Genomic DNA, 19,646 nt, shown 5'->3' on the forward strand with positions numbered 1-19,646 from the left:
TGCTCAAAATTAAAGGGCAAGACCTTGCATGGTGTCTTACCAAGGCCAGCTTAGAAATTTCCCAGTGCTCAAAAGTTAGGGAAGTGAGATCACATGCAGGCTCTAATTTAAGATTTTAAATACTTTGGAAAATAGTTAGAACAGATTTGATTCTGGGAAGCTCCTGGTGCAGTGGCATTCTTGGAGCCAGGACTGAGCAGCTGTGTGGGGGAAGGGACCAGAGCATTAAATAAAGCTACTTGTTGACTGCCTGTAAAATTGGCTTCTAAAGGGAGTGCCACAGAGCACCATCCATTACCAAGTGACAGAGAGTCTTTTTCAGGTACTCTAGGCAAAATCATAATTAAACTCTGTGTGTTCCTGGTCGGTACAGTTGGTTGTGGGTTATTCAGCTTAATATTTACAAAAAGCATAGCTCTCTCCCGTGCCACCTTAACCCTGGGCTGTTTTTCTCTTTCCTTCCAGATGCTGGAGAGCTTTTCAATCCCTTTGTTCATTGTCTTCATCCTGCTTTTCATTTTGCTGCTCTTTGTGGTGCTCATCAGGAAAAACGCCACTGCTGCCCTTATCTGGAACGAAATAATCCGGGAAAAAATAACCAATTTCATCATGAACCAGAGCAAAGAACAGAGGATTTTAAATTTCGTGCTGCAGAATGCAGTGCGAGGAGATCCCTGTAGTGTGATGGCCAGTATAGACAAGTACTGCTCCCAGAAGGAGTGGGCCATGAACGTGGGCGATGAGAAAGGTAATTCCAGCAGGGATCAGCATCTGAAAGATCTTGAAGACTAGCACAGTACAGGAAATCTTATTGTATTCACATGGTAACTTCCATCTGCTGCTACTGCAAAAAAACGACCCACACAGCCCTGTGGTCAGCGGAGTAGGTCTGTAAACAAGAGTGCCTGCTGGTACAGATGGTTTTGAGGAGGGGTATCCAGGGAGGCATCCAGAAAAGTCTCAGGACCAAATCTGGGTTTCTGTGTTGGGCACACTGCAAGTATATAGGCAGAGGGTGACAGTTTATGGGGCAAATCTAGGGTTGTGTTACACCTCAGTTCCTCTACAGGGTGCCCTTAAGGCACAATTCATTGTGGTAAGTATTTTCAGATCCTTAACAAGATAGTAAATTTGGGGGAAAAAAGTATTTTAAACTATGTTAATTTTGCATACGCAAGCATGAGTTACAAGTTTCTGCTGAAGGGAGAGATCCTACCCATATCATACACAAAAGCAACTATCAGGCATTGTTGCTATTTAGCAAGTACATAATCTTGTTCTTTCCTCCTAAAGGAAAATATGTGGACAAAAATAACTTCCTTAGCTGCAGGAAAGCAGCAATCTTCAAAACACTATAATGGCAAAATGCATGTTCCCTGATGAAAGAGAAATAAAAGTATCTCTTGCTGGGAAATTGCAGGGAAAATTTGCTAAGTCTGGGATTAACATAGCTAATGAAATATAACTCTGAGCATTGTAATAAAAATGCTTCTCTGTCATGGGTGCATGTTTTGAAAGTAGCTCCTGTGCATCTAAGACTGAGGTGCTGAGAGAACAGTAGGCGATGGCTGAGTAGGAATTCTTAAAGCTCTAAACTTTGAACTTTTGTGATTATATTCTTAGAAATGTCACTCTAGTTTTGTTCTGATGATATTTCCTTAGATAAGAGTCATCAAAGTTAGGGCATCTGTAGTTCCTAAAGGTTTGAGAGTGACCACATGGCCTCAAGATGCAAACATCAACATCATCACCACAATATGCATGGAAAATACTACTTAATGAAGTGTATATGTACCTTGAAAAATTCTATGGCTGAATGTATAATCCCTTCAAATATTTTTTCAGTTTGGTTATCTAGTTTCTAGCCATACATGTAAGAGAAACAGTTTTCTCACAAACAAATTCTTTCTTCAGAAGGACTGAATATAGTAAACTGTCACTTCTTTCTGGGAACATTTTTTTGTCGTTAACAATCGACTAATGTTTTCCATCCCACAAATTCATGGAGTGAATCCAAATATTTTGCAATTTTATGAGTAGACTTTTTTTTTCCCGCCTTTAGAAAAGATAAGAAAGTTTGTATCAGACTACAGCATGCACCATTTGCAGGAAACACAAGCACTCAAAACTCCCAAGTTATATATTTCACAAACATGGGCACTTTCTGCAATAAGTTCTTGGAAAAAACCACTGCATTTCCCTCTTCTATCACGATAAATATTTTAGTTCATTCAGGGAATTCCTTACTCAGATATGTTTATATTCTGAAACTAAGATTTTATTTTTTTTTTTAGTTGAAAGTTTGCATTTTGAAACTTAAAATGTCCATGGTCAACTTGATCACAAATAAGCCACTTTGCAAAGGATCCAACATAAAATTTTACATCAGCCCGTAATTTTGAATGTCCTGAGTGGCTGAGTACATGGATTTTGTAAGTTTCTGGTCACTAACTTGCTCTTTTGGATGTGAACAAGTTTGATTTTGTCAAAAGATAACCTGTTTCCATTTTAACTAGGTTTAATTTTAGACAAGACAGTGGAAGAGGTCAATCCATCCATTGCACTGGAGCTGGGAACATACTGTGGCTACTCAGCAGTGAGGATTGCTAGGCTACTGAAGCCAGGAGCTCGTCTTCTCACTGTGGAGTTCAACCCAAAGAGTGCTGCTATAGCTAAACAGATGATTGAGTTTGCTGGAGTAGAAGATAAGGTAAATACCATTTGTCTCTGGTTGATATGAGGAAGCACTACATGAAGAGGGGAACCTTATCCATAGAAACAACAATTATAGGTTAAAATTTGTTTTTTACTTGTCAAGCAAATACAACACCCTAAGTGTTTGGGAACATGCAGTTTAACCAGCAGGCTTGATAGCAGAGAAAAGCTACCTGTGTCCATGCAGAGGAGAAATGCCATCTGCTTTTTTGTAAACAGTGCTAGTGAATGAAATTTGTTAGCATCAGACAGAGGTCCAAGTATGATGCAGACTCAGCTGAGAGTCAAGGTAGAGTCTGAGGCTTATAAAGATGTGTGTGTGACCAAAATGATCAGGCCTGTTCTCCAAAGTTCTTTGCTATGTAAATCAGGGTGAAGATTCAGAGGGACAAGACTAGAAACAATCATCTACATCCTTATCTCTTTAACATTCTGAAAGCATTTAGACTTCATTTTCTAATTTGGCCTCTTCACTATTCAGTGACAGTAGACAGACCATTTGCTGAGAGTTATTTTCAAAACACATGACTATAAGAATAATAGAGACCTGGAGGGAAACTCCAGAGTCAGTTATTTCTCTCCGTGTAGTCACAGGACATCAGCACACACAGTTGTTTCATAAAATTAGTAACCATTATTGCAAAACTGGCTAGATTTACTGCCATTATTGCACTGCAAGACTTTCCTACAGATTCCTTGTCCTGATAATCAAAGCTTTTCTATGATTTCCATCCAACATTTATTCATACACATTTTGTATTTTTTTCTCCTGTACCCACAGTCCTTATTAATGTAACCAGCTCAATGCCTAGTTACAGTCCCTGACCTCCCACAGCAGTACAGCTGAGGATTTCACTGTGCTACCTTCCAAAAGCCAGACTAGAATACTGGTTTTCTTTATACAAATTAAAAGGTTCAAATCAGTGCCAAGACTGACTGTAACAGAAGACTGAAATATGGTCTAGTTTGTTACAAAAGCTCACAGGCAGCAGCTCTATTATGTGCAATGGACTTCAAATGAGAAGTATTTGCCCAGTTGGTCACTGTGTGTATATACATATATATATATGTGCATACACACCTAAATTTTGTGTAGTCCAAGATATCTTGACTCTGTTGGCTGAGGTGCAGATATTCCCAGCCTGTGACCCATGTGATTCCAAAGCAGGTTGGGGATTCATGCCTGGGAAGTGCCTGTCTGTTTGGCTACACAACTCACTTAACAGAGTTGGTAAAACTACAGAAAGTAAATCTCACCATGAGACCTTTTAATACGTTTCTCAACTTCTTGAAGAGAACCTGAAGTACTAGTGACATCTAAGACAGCATTTAGCCCATCTGATTTAATCAGCTGTGAGTCACAAACCAGACATTTCCTTACCCCTTTCTTCCCCCTCTCACAGTACATGGCACTTGCCTAACAAATCCATATGCAGCAGCTGCTTTCAGTTCAACAGTGCTCATGCCAATAAACCTGTGAGGAACATGTAGCAGCCTCTGTCCTGCCTTTTCCCTCTCCTGGTCCTATCAATTTTACATACTGTAGCCTCTAGCTTTATTCTGAGCTAACCTATTCTCTGCATTTTTTGCTTCCCTTGGACTACAAGATTCAACTGAGATGTAACTAAAAAAATGTAATTAAAAGTACTGTTTTCAACAGGAGATTCCCATGTTTAGTAAAGAAACACATTATCTAACAGAAACAACAGGCCACTTTTTCTGCTGTTATTTTAAAAAACAATTTTAAAAAACAAAACACCCAAGTCCATATTTTGGAATGTATCCGAGTTGGTTTGTCAAAAAGAAAAAAGTACACTTGATCTAACTCTATGAAATAATTCAACTGACACAATATTGATCAGGATCACTGGTGTCTGGCCACAATTTCAAATGAGCTAGAAGCATGTGCTTTTTCTTTATGGTTCAAAATTCATCAGATGGATTTGTATTTCAGGTAAGAATCCTAGAAGGCCCTTCAGAGGAAATCATCCCCCAGCTGAAAAAAAAATATGAAGTGGATACTCTGGATTTTGTCTTCCTGGACCACTGGAAAGACAGATACACACCAGACACCATCCTCCTTCAGGTCAGTTTGCACTATTTCAGTCTTTAAAGTAAAGTAGCAAATGCCTTGATGTCTGTAAGGCCTGTATGCTTTGTGAGGGACCTCATCCTCTGCGAAATAAAGACTGGCATCCAAAGCAGCAAACTTAGGAGAAGAGGCTTTGAAGCCAGGACCCCAAACTCTTGTTAAGGACAACTACACAGCTCAGGACTTGGCAAGTACTGTTTTACTATTCTGTTTCCTCAGTACTCCTTCTTGTTTTGCCTGAGTCTCTGGTACCAGCAGAGCCTCTTGATGAAATACTATTTTGGTGGCACAGCTGGATATCACTTTTCTGTGTCTTTACACTCCACCTAATTAACTGGCTGCTAAACAACCTTCATAGTAGTGCAGACTGCCCCAGCCAGGCACTTGCTAGGAAAATGCTGTCCAACTCTATCTAAATCCCCAAATGTGGAAAAATTATGCTCATTTCTTCCCAAGCTGCCTTAACCATTACTGTGAGCATTACAAAACAAGTAGCCTGTGACAGCAGTAGGCAGTGATAGGTGAGATAACTACTAGAGGACTTCTGGATTGGAAGGTGTTTTCAGGTGTTAATAAACTGAGATTGACAGCATCACCACAGCACATACTCTCCTGGCTTTGGAGCTGCAGGCTGATAAAATGTTCTGCAAGTGCCTGTTTGTGTGGAAGTGTAATTTTTCAATTATTTTCTTCACAAATAAATCCACTTTTTTTGAGCCTGCCTCTTAGTGAGAACCTGCCAAATACTTCCTGACCCCTGCTTGAGGACTCCAACATTATTTTCTCATCCAGGCTCCCATGTTTTTTAGTTTTAGCCCTGTCCTCCAGAAAGCTCTTTGGAAAGGAAATTTGTTTGGGGTTATGAGCAGCCAGTATTGAATTTACACAGCAGTAGCTGAAGAAAATGTTCCCTCCCTACAGTTATTTTGTACTCAGAGAATGCTTTCTTTAAAACTGCCTGAGTAAGGATGACTGAGCTCTTCCCACTGGGAAGAGTTAGCACATCCTTATCGGAGCTTACCCTTCACAACACAGCCAAAACAAACAGGTGGTTTAGTTCCATGGTAGTGGTCAGACTGATGCAACTGTGACACAGAGTTGCAAAACTCCCATGAAATTAAGAGGACAAAGAGGAAGAAAAGATCTTCACATTTTCCCAGAGGTTCTAACATGCACTTTTGGCAGGTATTGTAATATGAATAGTGAATATGAAGTATGAAAATATTCAGATGAAATATATATATATTGAAGTGGTCCAGACATGCACGTCTAGAAAAGCCAGACATGAAAAGCATCTGGTGACCAGTGGGAAATACAGTATGTTGTCTCTTGTAGGCTTCTGTAAGCTGTGCAGTAGAAACAGACTGGAGGGTATTTGCCATGTCTCTAAAATTGCTTCTACTATGCTGACTGGTGTTCAGTCACCAGAGGCAAAAGCAGTAAGCTAAACAGCCTCTGCAGCACACTCATCACCAGGACTGCTCTCATATACTGGAAGTGACAAAAACCACCCCATGTTTTGGCTACAACTGCTGCCTGTAACCACAGAATAACAACCAGTCTGATTAGCAACAGGCTTTGTCTTAAAACAGCTGCTAAGCTCAGATAAGCAACTTCTCCTAGACAAAAAATACCAGTAAAAATTAAATTTGTAGGTTTACTGAGGATAAACATTGCACTTGAAGTGAATATTGCAAGTTAATTAAGCCTTGTGGAAATTTGTCAGAGTGATCTTCATTGTGTACAAACACTGCTTCATGCCCAGCTCCTGAGCAACATGGCAGAAAGTTGTTTGAGATGAAAGGAAAACAAGTGCAGAAAATCTCTTTTATTAATTTAATGGTCTTGGAGCCTGACTGAGACTGGCCAAAGCACACTGGGCATGCTAATCTCTCAGGTGACCTTAAGAACTACTACACCAATTTAATGCCACAAACACTAGGTATGGCAGCCAAAACAAAGCCATTTACTGATCATGTAGACAGAGTTGGAAGCAAGCTGAGGAGCAAACCACACACCTCCACTGTGCTGGATTTGCAATTTCAGAATTAGCATCAATAATGTGCTACTGCTTGTGTCAACAGAAGTCAGCATATGATCACAAAGCTTTTCTCATGTCTTTTCTTCCTTCCAGACCCATAGCACAATGGGGTTTTGGGTGCAGGCACTCGAGTATGATATGGTTAACATGCAAGTACGATACATTCAAGCCAATGTCTGCTTAGCAGCCACTATGAAGCAATTTCTCTTCTTTCCAGGAATGCAACTTGCTGAGGAAGGGCTCAGTTCTGCTGGCTGACAACATCATTTTTCCAGGAGCTCCAGAATTCCTTAACTATGTGCGCAAGAATCCCCATTTCCAATGCACTAACTACCCATCTCATCTGGAATATATGCAAGTGGAAGATGCTATGGAAAAGGCTGTGTTTTTGGGATAAAGAGCCATTAATACCCAGCCTCTGTTTCAAATGATGTAAATGCAACTGCACAGGTTAACTTGTCCATGCTTTAAATTTTGGGGCTTTTTTTTTGTATTTTGGGGCCTGTAATTAAAACAAGTGCTAGTGGAGATCTTTTTAGTCTAGGTGGAAAAGAAGATAAGAAGTAGGGTACCTGCCTAAAGGTCTGTTCCCTTGTTCCTCATAACTCAGCAAACCCAAGGTGATGCACATTCCCTTGCCTTGACCAATGCATCATCAAACAACAGAGTCTGTTATTTTGAGCTCAAACTTGAGCAACCACAGTTTGGCCTTAGGGTGAGGTGGAGGAATACACTGCAACTTCTGAAGACATGTGTCCCCAAGCTAAACTCATTAACCAAGAGTGGAAAAAAGCCTGTGTGTTGCAAGAGAAGACCACTTCAGGTGCCCTAATCTTGTTAAATTACTAGCATGCCACTTCATACAGTGAAGACTCCTATTGTGATATCAGATACCTTTTTGCATAGTTACTGCAAAAGTTAATCATCTCTATGTGAGAGAAAAGAGCAAGCACTGAAAGCAGAAAAACCCAGAGAGAAAAACAAAGCAGAATTTTGCAAAAGACAAACAAATCAAATTATTAATCTGCCCATGCAGAGGCAGGGAAGACTCAAGTAGTAAACAGATTAAAATAAGCACAGTAACAGACAGATAAAATGAGCAGACTCTTTCCAGAAGAATACCAAAACTACATAGTATTTGACCTTGAGAAAATGTTTATCCCCTCATATTTACCTAATCCCCTCATTATTTTGTATACACATAGTAAGTGCTTTTTAGGGGCAGGGCAAGCTGCTTGCTCTGAAGTGCTGTGTATGTTTAGGATGCTGTATAAAAATAAAAGACCAGAGAGAATGGGTTTTAGTATGTGGGTCCTGCACACCCTGGTTAACCTCAGTGCTGTTAAACCATGTGAATAGTGTGAGTTGTCACTGAGAAGATACAAAGCCAAATCTGAAGTCTCTTAACTCACCTGAACAATCCAAACATCTACTGGCATTTCCCAGCATGTCCTGCTGTGATTATATAATAAGGCAATGGTCATATTTATAAATAAAACCCAAAAAACAATAGAGCAGGCACATGACTTCTGTTGCTTCCCATGAATTCTACACTGCACTTGGGACTTCCAGCCCCGAAACAGCCACAGAGAGATCCAACAGTTGAAAATCAGAGTGAAAATCAGGGATAACCATTCTCATCTTTCCTGGTATGAATTCTTTCAGATCTGTTATGAGCTTCTTCCTTTTATATCCCACCTCACTACAGTGGTATCCACCCTGGCCTGTGTGCTGAGGAAAATCCACCTCCAGGACAGCAGTAACGAGAGCACCAGAGGATCAGATCACCACACAGCATAAAGGAAAACTGGAACAGGCTAAGGTGGCAGAGACAGTTTAGAAATGGACCAAAAAGTGAACCATGGTGACCCAACCAGCTTGTAATAGGTGCATTGCACAGAGATACGAGAAGGCAACATTACCAGAGCTTCTCTAATGATTTAAATGCTCTCATTTTGAGAAAGACACAAGATTTACTATACTGTTAGGTTATGCAGAAACAGAAGCAACCCCTGGTGACTCTGTTGTGCTGTCCTGTGTAGAAGCAGACGCCTGCTTCCACCTCACACTGTGAATAAGTCAATTATTTATTCTGTAAGATTGATTAGCAACATATTCTCTTGGTGTTCAGCTCAACACAGAGTGACTGGGCCAAAATCCTCCAGGGGGTTACAAGCAATTTTTGCAATAGAAAATAATCCTCAAGCCCATTTACTGTCATACACAAGTTTCTAGAGCACATTGGAAAATCTGGATTCATACAGTTGACCAGAAAACTTTTCTGTACGCCTAAGATCACGACTGCAAAGAATCCTCTGTTGTGTCTAGCTTTAAACAGCTTTGCAGCTAACAGACTCTCCTGTCAGAGCAGGGCATGTCACACATAGTGATGAACAAACCAGTCTCAGACAAATGCTGAAGGACGTGTAAGAATAAACATGTAGACTGTTCTGCACTTTGCAAGAGAGGATCAGAAAAATACATTCCTACTGCCAGTTAATGGCCAAAATTATGGTCCAAGAGACTGTCAAGAAGATCACAGAAGGCAGGAACTTGGAGAGTTAGCATGGATATTTCAAAAGATGCATCAGTGAACAATGTATGGGTAATGTATTTGGCAAACACAACAGCCACCTTTTATTATGAAAAGGTATTTTAATTCATTAGACAGGATCTCCCACATGGCAAATTGTAAAAGTAAACTCAGTGTATGTATTATTAGAATATTTACAGAATTCCATATGTAAGAAGAATTTTTCCACTTCATCACACTTTTGAAATGCTCTTAATTATTGGTGGCAAGGGATGAAAAGAAAAAAGCCTGACTCTGTTTGCATGACTGACAATTAGAAAAAAGGCTTTTGGTCAGTTGAGCAAATATGATCTGGAGTCACTGACACATAAATGTAAAATCTCCCAGGGAGAAGAGGTACTTTTCAAAATAAAGTCATGCTTTGAATTCTGGGAGAAGCAAAAGGCAGACAATGGATCTTCTCATTCAAATACATTCTAAAAACCGATGAGGGTTATTGCAGCATCAGCCTATTACACTGTGAAGACATAACCTATTGCACAAACCAGGTATGGAATTGAGCATCTGCAGCATGTGTTTAAGGACTGCCCACTGAGAGTGCACCACAGATAGAAAGCTCCCAAGGGAAAGAACTCCCCTAAAACAACACACAGCCTTCAGCAAATTCTCACAGCTCATGTCACAAATGGTTGATCCCAGAGATCTATTCTCCGAATGACAGCTACTCTCTGTGTTGTCTTAGTGACTCAGGCAACACGTGGAAGTGAGGTCTGGTTTCTGCCAGAGTCTCTCTGTTACCTCAAAGAGACATGATACTGTCTCTCAGAATATTGAACTGGTTCTTTAAATCAGTGTACAAGAGAGGAGGATTTATGAGGAAGTCAAACCCAGCACAACCGTTTGCACAACAGCACCCATGCAAGCAATCCTTCCAGCAGAATTTACTCATCTCAGCTAAGGGTGTGCATCACACCTTTCAGGTGTTCGAGCAGTTGTTCCTCCTCCCACTGGTACAGAAAGTGAAGAACAGCACACTAGAGAATTCTGAGCAACGAATCAAACATTAAGTGCAGTGAAGAGACCATGCAGAAACCCCTACGAAAGCAGCAAGAAGAGAGAGAGAGACCACCGAGATCCTAACTCTCCCACCCAAGGTGACAGCACCAGGGCAGTGATGTGTCCTTACTTGGTTCAGTAGTCAATTAGGAATCAGTTATAAGGTACCTTGTAAATAACAGCTATGGCTCCTGTGCACACACACACGTTAAACTTAGTATGAGAAATTTAGTCTTTGTCTCTACAGCTCAGTTAATGGCAGCATTTTACAGCACCTTCCCACTTAAAACAATCCCCTCTGTCAGCTCCCTCCAGAACGAGATTCTGCCATTGCTGTGCTTCAGTTGCTAGAGACCTTCACAGTAAGACACTGGGGAAGAGCCCCTTGAGAACAGAGTATTCCCCCAAGACACTGCTGAAACCTTGAAACACATGAGGGCTGTGACGCTTCTTTCCCATTGTTGCCAAGTTAACCTTTCACCTGCAGGACTCACTGATTCCATGTGCCCAACCTGTGATAAGCTGGAAATGAAATAGTTTTGACAGCTATGAAAGGTCAGTTGTAAAAACAATGTATTTATTTTAGCTCAGTACCTTACCTACAGCATCTGCTATTCATTGCCATATTAATGCATCCACAAAGGAAAAGTTGGACTCCTCCCTGCAGCAGAACAATGATGACACCTAGGAGCAGGATGCTAAGAACAGGAACCCACATCTTACCACAGCACATGTGAAACTATATCCTCCAGCTGCAAGAACAGAATCCAGAGATGATTTCACAAAACCCCTGGGGATGCATTTAAGACATCTGAAATAAGGAAGGAAGAAATACTGGAAAATGACCTTCCAAGTGCTGTTTGCAAACATTCGCAAGTAAATGGAACCTTAGAGTGCTGTGAATGGTACAATCAGGAATTCACACATGGCAAACTGTTACTGGCAGTGATTCATCAACCTCTCACTCACAGAAAACCCAACCTCCACTCTATCTGCAAGACTTTGCAGAACGCTATGTCAAGATTTACTGGTTTTGCCATGTTTCATGAAAGCACTGTGGTAAGTATTGTGTGTTTAGGTGCTTCAGTCTCCCTACTGCTCTCACCAACACAGATAAGGCAGTCCTCAAGAAAACTAAGATCTGTCAGTAACTGGCTGTTACTTGAAATGCATGGTTGACTTTTCAGTATCAGGGTTTTCTTCCACCCCACGGACACAAATGTAAATAATTTGACCCATCTCCAAAATAACAATTTCTCATGTCAACCAAACCTCATACATCGCTATGATAAACTTAAGAGTTTTTCCGTTATCCTCACCCACTTATATTTATGAGAATATTTGCACACAATTCAGAAATGTGAAATATTTGCAAAGTTACATGGATTTTATGACTAAGTTGGGAAAGCTTAATAACTTCCCAAATGGAAAAGCTATCAGCCACTTGGGTTGTGCTCACAAACGTGCTGGCCCTTGAACGGGAATGCAGATGTCTTTTCCACAGAAATATGCTTGTATATTGAAAAAGAAAAAAAAAACACCCCATGATCTACAGTCCAGGGTCGTGCTGCACTGCAGCACGTGGCAACGAGTCAAAACTTTTCAGCTTTACTCATTTAAAGGATATTTCAATTGCCCTCATTACCACTGACCTTTTGCTAACACAGAGCACTGATCTGAGCTAGGGCTGAATAATCCCCTGCCACAGAAAACTGCTGCTGCAAAGCCAAAGAATATTTGAGATACCTGATGCAACAAAAAGATAACCAATGGCACATATATTCTTTCCAGGCATGGTTTATTGAAAACACACCAAATTGTTATCCTACATACCTGGTTTCTAACAAGCATTCTACTTGTCTGCATTATGGAAAGATCCTATAATAATAATACATTCTGTCACGGTAACATTTGTTCTATGAAAAGCATAATCCACCTTTTTTTTTCCTCTTCATACTTGTAAAATCAAACCATTCTAAGTGTTTCAGTTTATAGTACAGTGTAAATACAATGCAAAATCCCACCAGTCTAAACTACAGAGAGAATGTTGAGCAGTATTACAGAAAACACATTGTTGATTTTTTTTTTTTAGTTCTCCTACCATGAAAATTTTAAGGCACATGATAGTTACAAACACATTAGCTACTAATTACCAGTAAGCTTCTTAGTCTAGTTATTTTGTTTTTTCTGAACAGTAAGAACCAGATTGGCAGGCCTTGTAGTATCTGCACTATCTTCCTCCTCACCTTGAACTTCAGATCTTCCTACCCTGATGTCAAGACAGAAAACAAAGATTCATAATACCTTCCCCTTAAATGCACTAGATTAGTTACTGCACCAGTAAATCAGAGAATTTCTCTGTCAAAGATAAGGAAACACCAGATTTTAGGGGCATCAAAACAAATTTTGCAATAAACTATGCCTATATAAACACCTTCAAAAACTGTGAGAGCACAACTCTCCCCAACAGCACAAACATGCTGGCTGAAGGCATTGGCACACTGTAGGTTTCACTGAGTGGGCAGCTGGACAGCAGAAGAGGCTATTGCCACTCTCATGTGCCCATTTGGCTTCGGAAGCTTTGCTTACTTGAGGGTTTGCCATGTGCGCCTCTCTCACAGGTAGCTGAGCCTATGCTCAGCTTTAAGGCAGGAAACAGAAGGTAACTCACCACCTTCAGTCTCATGGAACTGGTCTAGGAGTGAAAACTGCTTTGCCTGGCATAAGCCTTGCATGCTAGAAAGCATTACTGAAAACTGCTCCTCAGAGCTGGCATGAATTTACTAATCTGCTGCAACAAACATGCCATCCCCTGCTTTCTTCATGTGTCACTGACAGCAAATCAGTTCCTAGTCCCCAGGTCAGTCCCTTTTGTGATGTCTTGGCAACAGAGACAAGATTTGCTTTCCTGATACAGGTGCATTCAGAACCTGAGACTGAGTGAACGAGAGCAGAACTAGGATAGGCAGCTGTTATGCCCAGAAGACACTGAAGATCAGGACCTGTGGCTGCTCAAGCTGCTCTCAGGGGAGCATTCCAAGCTGACAACACAACTTGAGTAGCACTTAACTGCTAAATGGCTACTTAACTCCAAGACAGAAACAAAATGTCCTAAAGCCTGGCCTTTCTGCTATCCTCCTCCATTCTGTAGACTGACCGACCTGGGAAGCTGTAAGCACAAGTACAATTGCTCACACACTCAAAAACCAAACTTGATGCTTCTCTGTGGGCATCAACACACAATGTTGGGTTTTTTTAAAGCCTCCCCAGCTTAGTGAAGATGCCTGGGAGATGTGCAAGCTCCCTGGGACAAAAGTTCTGCAGTTACCATGTGCCATCAGAAGTCTCCCTCTCCCCTATTATCTCAGCCCTGACTGGGCCATCAAATTTCCTCCTCTTTAGCAGGAGTCTTGCAACACCATCACTTCCTTCCACAACCATCCCTCCCACTAGAATTTCTGCAGGTAGAGATCTCTTCTACCCCAGCCCTTTGCAGGCAGATTCCCTCCAGTTTTCCTAGTGGCGTCAACAGGAAAAGAGGTCACATACCTGAGCCCTAAAAAGCACTGCCTGCCTTTTAGCAGGAGACTCTAGACCCTACTGCAGCTTTAGTCACACACACTGCCACTTCCCTTCTTTACATACAGTCCCTGCTGCCAAAATACAACAATTACATCCACCCACATCCCAGAACAGCTTGAACAGCAAGTCACACTTGTGCCAGCAAGGGGAGAGGTAAGGGCAGGTGTGGGCACACATCCCACCAGTGAGCTTCTGGCCAGAGACAAAAAACACATCGAATCACCAGACTTGGTTGAAGGTGTCCTGCTTTGGACTTCAGCTGGTGGGCTGCTAATACAAGGTGATAGTCTCACATAGAAGTCACCCCCCAATCCATTTTCCTTCCTCCACATCCAAACAACAGTTTGGTGATAAATAAAAAACCCACAGTAATGTTGAGGATGGGTTATTGCTACATACTTGGGAATTAGTTGTTACTGTAAAGCATCGGAAGGCTAGGGGTTAGATGTGTGATTCCCAGGGGAAGCCTGGGCCCACAGACTTGTTACCAGACTTCTTCACATACCATCCTTTGCTTATCTGCAGCAGTAAACTGTGTTGCCAGCTCACAACTCTGCTGGCTGCCATAACACTCACCCCCAGAAAACAAAGACCAGTCTGCTACAATGCCCCTGGGCAGCCAGTGCCACCTAACCTGACAGGGAGGGTTGTTATCAAAAGGTGCAGTGTAAATACAAGAGACCTGGAGAAAGGGGGATGGGGTCTGAATTTGCTTCTCAAATATTTCTCAGTGTTTTTAGCCCACTAAACACAGAGATCAAAGCAGACTCCAATCCAGATTTTTGAGTGTCCCTGTAGTGTCCCACAAAGGGCCATGAGATACCTGGGATAGGACATCATGACTGTAATTGGCCCCAGTCACTTCACTTCACTTCCCCCTTCCTGCAGTTTTCTCTGTTAACCTCTTGCTGGCTTTAAATATCTGTACAATAACTAAACCACAAAGTCTTAGCAGAGACTCCTTTCAACAGTCAGGTCTTTATTTTAAGTGAACTTTTGCTCAGACTCCTTTGGTAAATATATGATTTGAAGTAGATCAGGGACAGACTGACAGCACGGCCCTTCTCTTACACTGTTCTAATCAGCTACAAAGCAGGTTCCATTGCTAATTACTGAACGTTTTTAAAAAAATCCTTTCATATACAAAAAGAATACACCAAGTACATAACCAAAAGTGATATAAAACTCTTCTGTGTAGCTTGGTTAAAAGGGTCTCCGCGTATTGGCAGAACAAGTATGAAAAGAGCACCATTGATATAATATACAGTCAGACGATGTATCTGGTTTCACTGCCACACTTCATGTCTACACAGAGAGACACTGCCCCGACACAGACAGCCACAGGTGCCTCTCTTTGCTTCCCTTGATCTGCTGAGCATCTTTGGCCCAATAGGACTCTCATGCAGGTAAAAAAACCAAATCTTTGCTATCTTGATTTGCTCCAAGCAACTTCACCTTCCCCAGGTTCCAGAAGTGACCACTGCAACGCACGTGGAAGATGAGGGTCAAAAAGGGAGGTGCAAGGGAGCACACGTATCATCCAAATCACTGACAGCTTCTGGCATCAGTCTTTTTCCCTGAATCAACAAATGCTTCCCTCTCCTGCAAACTACTTTACATGGTTTTGTTAACCTATCCTCTGCACAACAATATATATATATAGATATATAGACTTTTTATTTATTTATATATATGTATTCATGTCAAATTTTTAATATACTCAAGAAGATACAAAGCTCTTGGTACTTGCTTTTTTTTTTTTTTTAGAGTTTTTAAAGGTTTTTTTACAAAAAATGTAGCTGTTTGCTATTACAGTAATGTTTCGGGGGAGGTGAGGCTGTTGGGTATTTCCCCTCTTCAATTACAAAAGGAACGGCAGGCACTGAAAACCGCAACTGATGTTTGCCAGACTCAAAAATGTGCTTTCCAGTCACACCGTTTTTAGGAGCTTGCTTAAAACTAAATGTGGCAATCCAAGAACAGTGGCAACCAAGTAAAATCAGCAAAAGTCCTCTCATGCTACCAGCGAGACATTTGCTTCCTATTCTCATCTGCTGCCCTCCCTTGACCAATGTCTGGAGAAGATCAGTGATCTGAAGTCATTTTGTTCACGGCATTTCCAGATACCACATCTGCAGAGTACGTTCTCTTGAGGTAAACATTCCCCTAGACAGAGCAGGCCTTGGCGTCCGAGGGAGCCGCTGCGCACGGGTGATTTTCACGCCAAATGAAATATGCAATCTCAAAACAAAAGCAGAGGAACACAGAAATCATGATGATGATTTTAAAAATGCCAAACCAGTTCCCTTTGTGGCATTTTTCATCAGGATCTACAGCCCAAAGCAAACATGGATCCAACAGTGATAAATTTACCATCAAATATAAGTGACAGACCCATCTAAAATTTATAGCGTGTTCAAAATAAGACATCCTACAAAAAAAGCTCCTATTTTCTTCCAATGCCTTAACAGCTATGGCAAAAGTAGTTGTTAATCATCGTCACTGCAGCAGTGGTACATTTAACATGTGAAAGCTCCTTATTGCAATCTCTGAGAACATGAAAATAAAAAGCCAGCCAACTCCATTTCTCAGCACAGATTTCTGAACCAGGGACACCGAAACCTTCCATAAACTGCTTTTCAGTATGTGGAAATAAAAACAGAGACATTACAGAATTCAAAAGGCAGAAGTATTGTACACCAGAATATCATGATAATATAGCGCTGTGATTGATATAGCTTACTCTAAAAGCAGATTATACAGCTTGCATCAATTTTGCCATCCACTCTCCAGTTCATTTGACTAGCATTTAATAGTTTTTGTTCGCCATTTTCTCCCTTCATTGAAATCCAATAAACCCACTCAACATTCCTGCACTTTCTGTGGAAATAATAAAGGAAACCTAAACATTTGTCAAAAAGCCTTCAAAACTGTTAAGAGTCACAGTTCAAAAGAAATCCCCCCCCAAGACAAGAAAACAAAACAACGAGCCCCAAACCAGAAAAGTGCTATCATCATCTTCATGGCTACACCTACGATATCATTTCAAATATCCTGCAGTTCCTCTCTCACTGGTGAAGCTGTTTGCCGTCCTTCCCGCCGCGTGACCTTCACTCTCACACTTGGCACCATCCACACGTAAGAGTCACCCAAGAATGCAGCCAGCTAGATGGAAGCTTGGATTCTCCTCTCTTGCTAGCTTGCTTCTTGCAGGAGTGGGAGGGAGGGGGAGGTGGTGGCTATTTCTGGTGGGAATGTAACTGAGTTAGAAAGCAAACTGTCTCGCTGTAAGGCATGGTGCTCCGGGTTGGCAATGGCAGTCAGGTGTGTCTCCTCCCCACACCTCCTGGAACCTGCGGCCTGGTCTGATGCAGCGCCCTCTGAGTCTGAATGGCAGTGGTGACTGATGAGATCCTCTCTGTCGAGTCAATGTTTGTTTCTCCCCCTCAATTAAAAAAAATGTGGTTGGACTTTAGCCCTGCAAAAGAAAGTCAAAACTGATTAATACCAGCCAGTAACACGGCACTGGCGATCTCCATCACCCCGTGGTAGGACAGTGACTGGAGATGCCAACCTATCCCAAATATATGGGTTCCCTGAAGGGTATGACTAGGAGAAAAAGAGCAGGTCTTCATTTTTCAAAGTCAGGACCCCACCTGTAAGGCTTCACTGCTCAGAGAAGAGTACAGGAGTGAAGCAGGCACTACACACACACATTTATCTTAGCCCTTTGCCTGAGCCACCACGGCCAACCACACAGCACTGACCAGCTGTGGGAAGCCAACAGTGCCAGAGTCGGTTCCGTGGCTACGTGAGAGTACCTCGCAATGCTGACAGCCTACTCTGGGCAGGAGCTTCCATCCCAGGAACAGAAACTATCTGCAGACACTCCGAAAAGAAGGAGGAGGAAAAAAACCCAATCCAACACCACCACCCAAAACCAGTTTTCTCTACCGCTAACACAAGGAATTTCCGTGCAGAATTATGGGGTTAGATGATGGTCCATGACTTGGAATTTGAGCCTTTAAAGGTCTACTGTCCACTCTGATGGGAAGGTTTCTCAGTGCCTTCATGACAGTCACTAAGATTTTCCTTTAGTCATAGCCAGGGGCACAACACCTGCTGTTCCAAACATAGCATCCTCTGATGGAGTGCCAGAAGGCATCACCGGGGTAACTCTAGTGAGACAGCAGGAGACAGATTAGCAGTGGCAGGAGCAAAGAAAGGCCAGTGACATTACTGAGGAACTTGGCACGTGGCAAAGGCAGACAACCAGAAAGCAACAAAAAGGCACCTTTCTTTAGTGACAGAACAAAAAAAAGGAACTGAGAAGTGGGAGCTGTGGGTCACTTTATTGTGTAACCAAAATTATCTCTCCTTGCAAAGTAACTTGTGTACAGTCAGCAGCTTTCCTGCAGATGGGCAGCACTGTGTAATTCATGGGAACCTCTGGGGACATCCAGAAATAGTCAAGGATATACTTTTCCTTAAGTCTCAGGCTAATCCTCATAATGAGCATAGAGGGGAAAAAAAATGGTTTGAAGCAGGAACACACTACTCAAATTCACTCCCATGGCCTAACAGCAAAAATCTTTCACGTTTCAGCTGACAACCGTTCATTCACAATATTAATTTTCTGTCTGGTTATTTGACAGGTTATTTTTTAATCAAACAGTAGTGTTTGATTGCATTTCATTAAATATACACTGAATAATATAAACACCACTTTTTTTTTCCAAATGTATTTTCCTTTATCTGAAAGGACCCAGTTAGCAGTTAGACTTGAAGAGATTCCACAGCGATACAGATCATGCAAGAGAGAAGTTAATCACTAGCACCAATTACCATTAAAAGGACCTACCATGCATGCAAATTAGACCCAGGAGTCAACAGGCTGGGGTTTAATGTCACGGGCATCCACCAGATTCACCGAAGCCCTGTTACTCCTGTTAATGTTTTTCCTATTTGTGTCATTCTGCAGCACAGGGTGAGGAGTTAAAGCAAAACAGAGCGGATTAATCAAACAAAACCACCAAACAAGTCAGCTTAAAGATGCACAAGGGAAAATTAGTGGTAGAGAAAGGAACAAGATCAGCAAAAGCACAATACTGACAAAAGCATCTGCAACAGCCAAAAGGCTGCACATCCCTGCCATCGTTTTCCATGACTCTCAGCTCCCTCGAGCCTCAGAGCTGTGGTGATCACACAGCTCATAAGCCCCGGGACCCCACAGACACATCTCTGTTTCACAGCATGAGCAGAAGGACGAGCAGCAGCTGCTCAGCTCTGCCCAAGTGAGGCAGGGCAGGGCACACCTCTGATGTGTGTCACAGGCTGAATTCAGGTTACCCTCAGGTCCTCAGAACCAAGAGGCAGCACAGACTGTGGGAGATGTTTTTTTCTCTTTTTCTCATAAAAGCAGAGCAGCTACTCAGTGAACTCTGGGTTGTGCTTCACTTCAGTCAGGGCTGCTTGATGTGATTTTGAGGATTGTATCAGATCACTTTAATGAATTCTGAGTGGCAAAAATAACAAGTATTTGCTAATTTTCCTGCCTTAGCCTGTTTTCCTCAGACATTTTCTGCCAACCTCCATCATCACCGCTCCTACATCACTTAGTGCATCCA

At 41.8% G+C, this 19,646-nt stretch overlaps 2 protein-coding genes across 2 annotated transcripts in view; one reads left to right on the forward strand and one right to left on the reverse strand.

Moving 5' to 3' along the window:
• Positions 1–465: 465 nt before the first annotated feature.
• COMT (catechol-O-methyltransferase) lies at positions 466–7,298 on the forward strand. The gene is made up of 4 exons (XM_009075377.1): positions 466–748; positions 2,517–2,710; positions 4,670–4,801; positions 7,066–7,298. The coding sequence occupies exons 1-4, from the start codon at positions 466–468 to the stop codon at positions 7,243–7,245; spliced, it is 789 nt and encodes a 262-aa protein (XP_009073625.1). The 3' UTR covers positions 7,246–7,298.
• An 8,507-nt stretch (positions 7,299–15,805) lies between these two features.
• Positions 15,806–19,646, reverse strand: part of ARVCF (armadillo repeat gene deleted in velocardiofacial syndrome) — a gene marked incomplete at its 5' end in the record, with an annotated part of 82,155 nt that continues 78,314 nt past the window's right edge. The window contains 2 exons of the mRNA XM_009075378.1: positions 15,806–17,497; positions 18,881–18,994. Coding sequence (XP_009073626.1) covers positions 18,893–18,994 — 102 coding nt within the window. The remainder of the gene's footprint in view (positions 17,498–18,880; positions 18,995–19,646) is intronic.

The sequence above is a fragment of the Acanthisitta chloris genome, unplaced genomic scaffold, assembly GCF_000695815.1.
Source record: "Acanthisitta chloris isolate BGI_N310 unplaced genomic scaffold, ASM69581v1 scaffold19475, whole genome shotgun sequence".
Classification (NCBI taxonomy): domain Eukaryota; kingdom Metazoa; phylum Chordata; class Aves; order Passeriformes; family Acanthisittidae; genus Acanthisitta; species Acanthisitta chloris.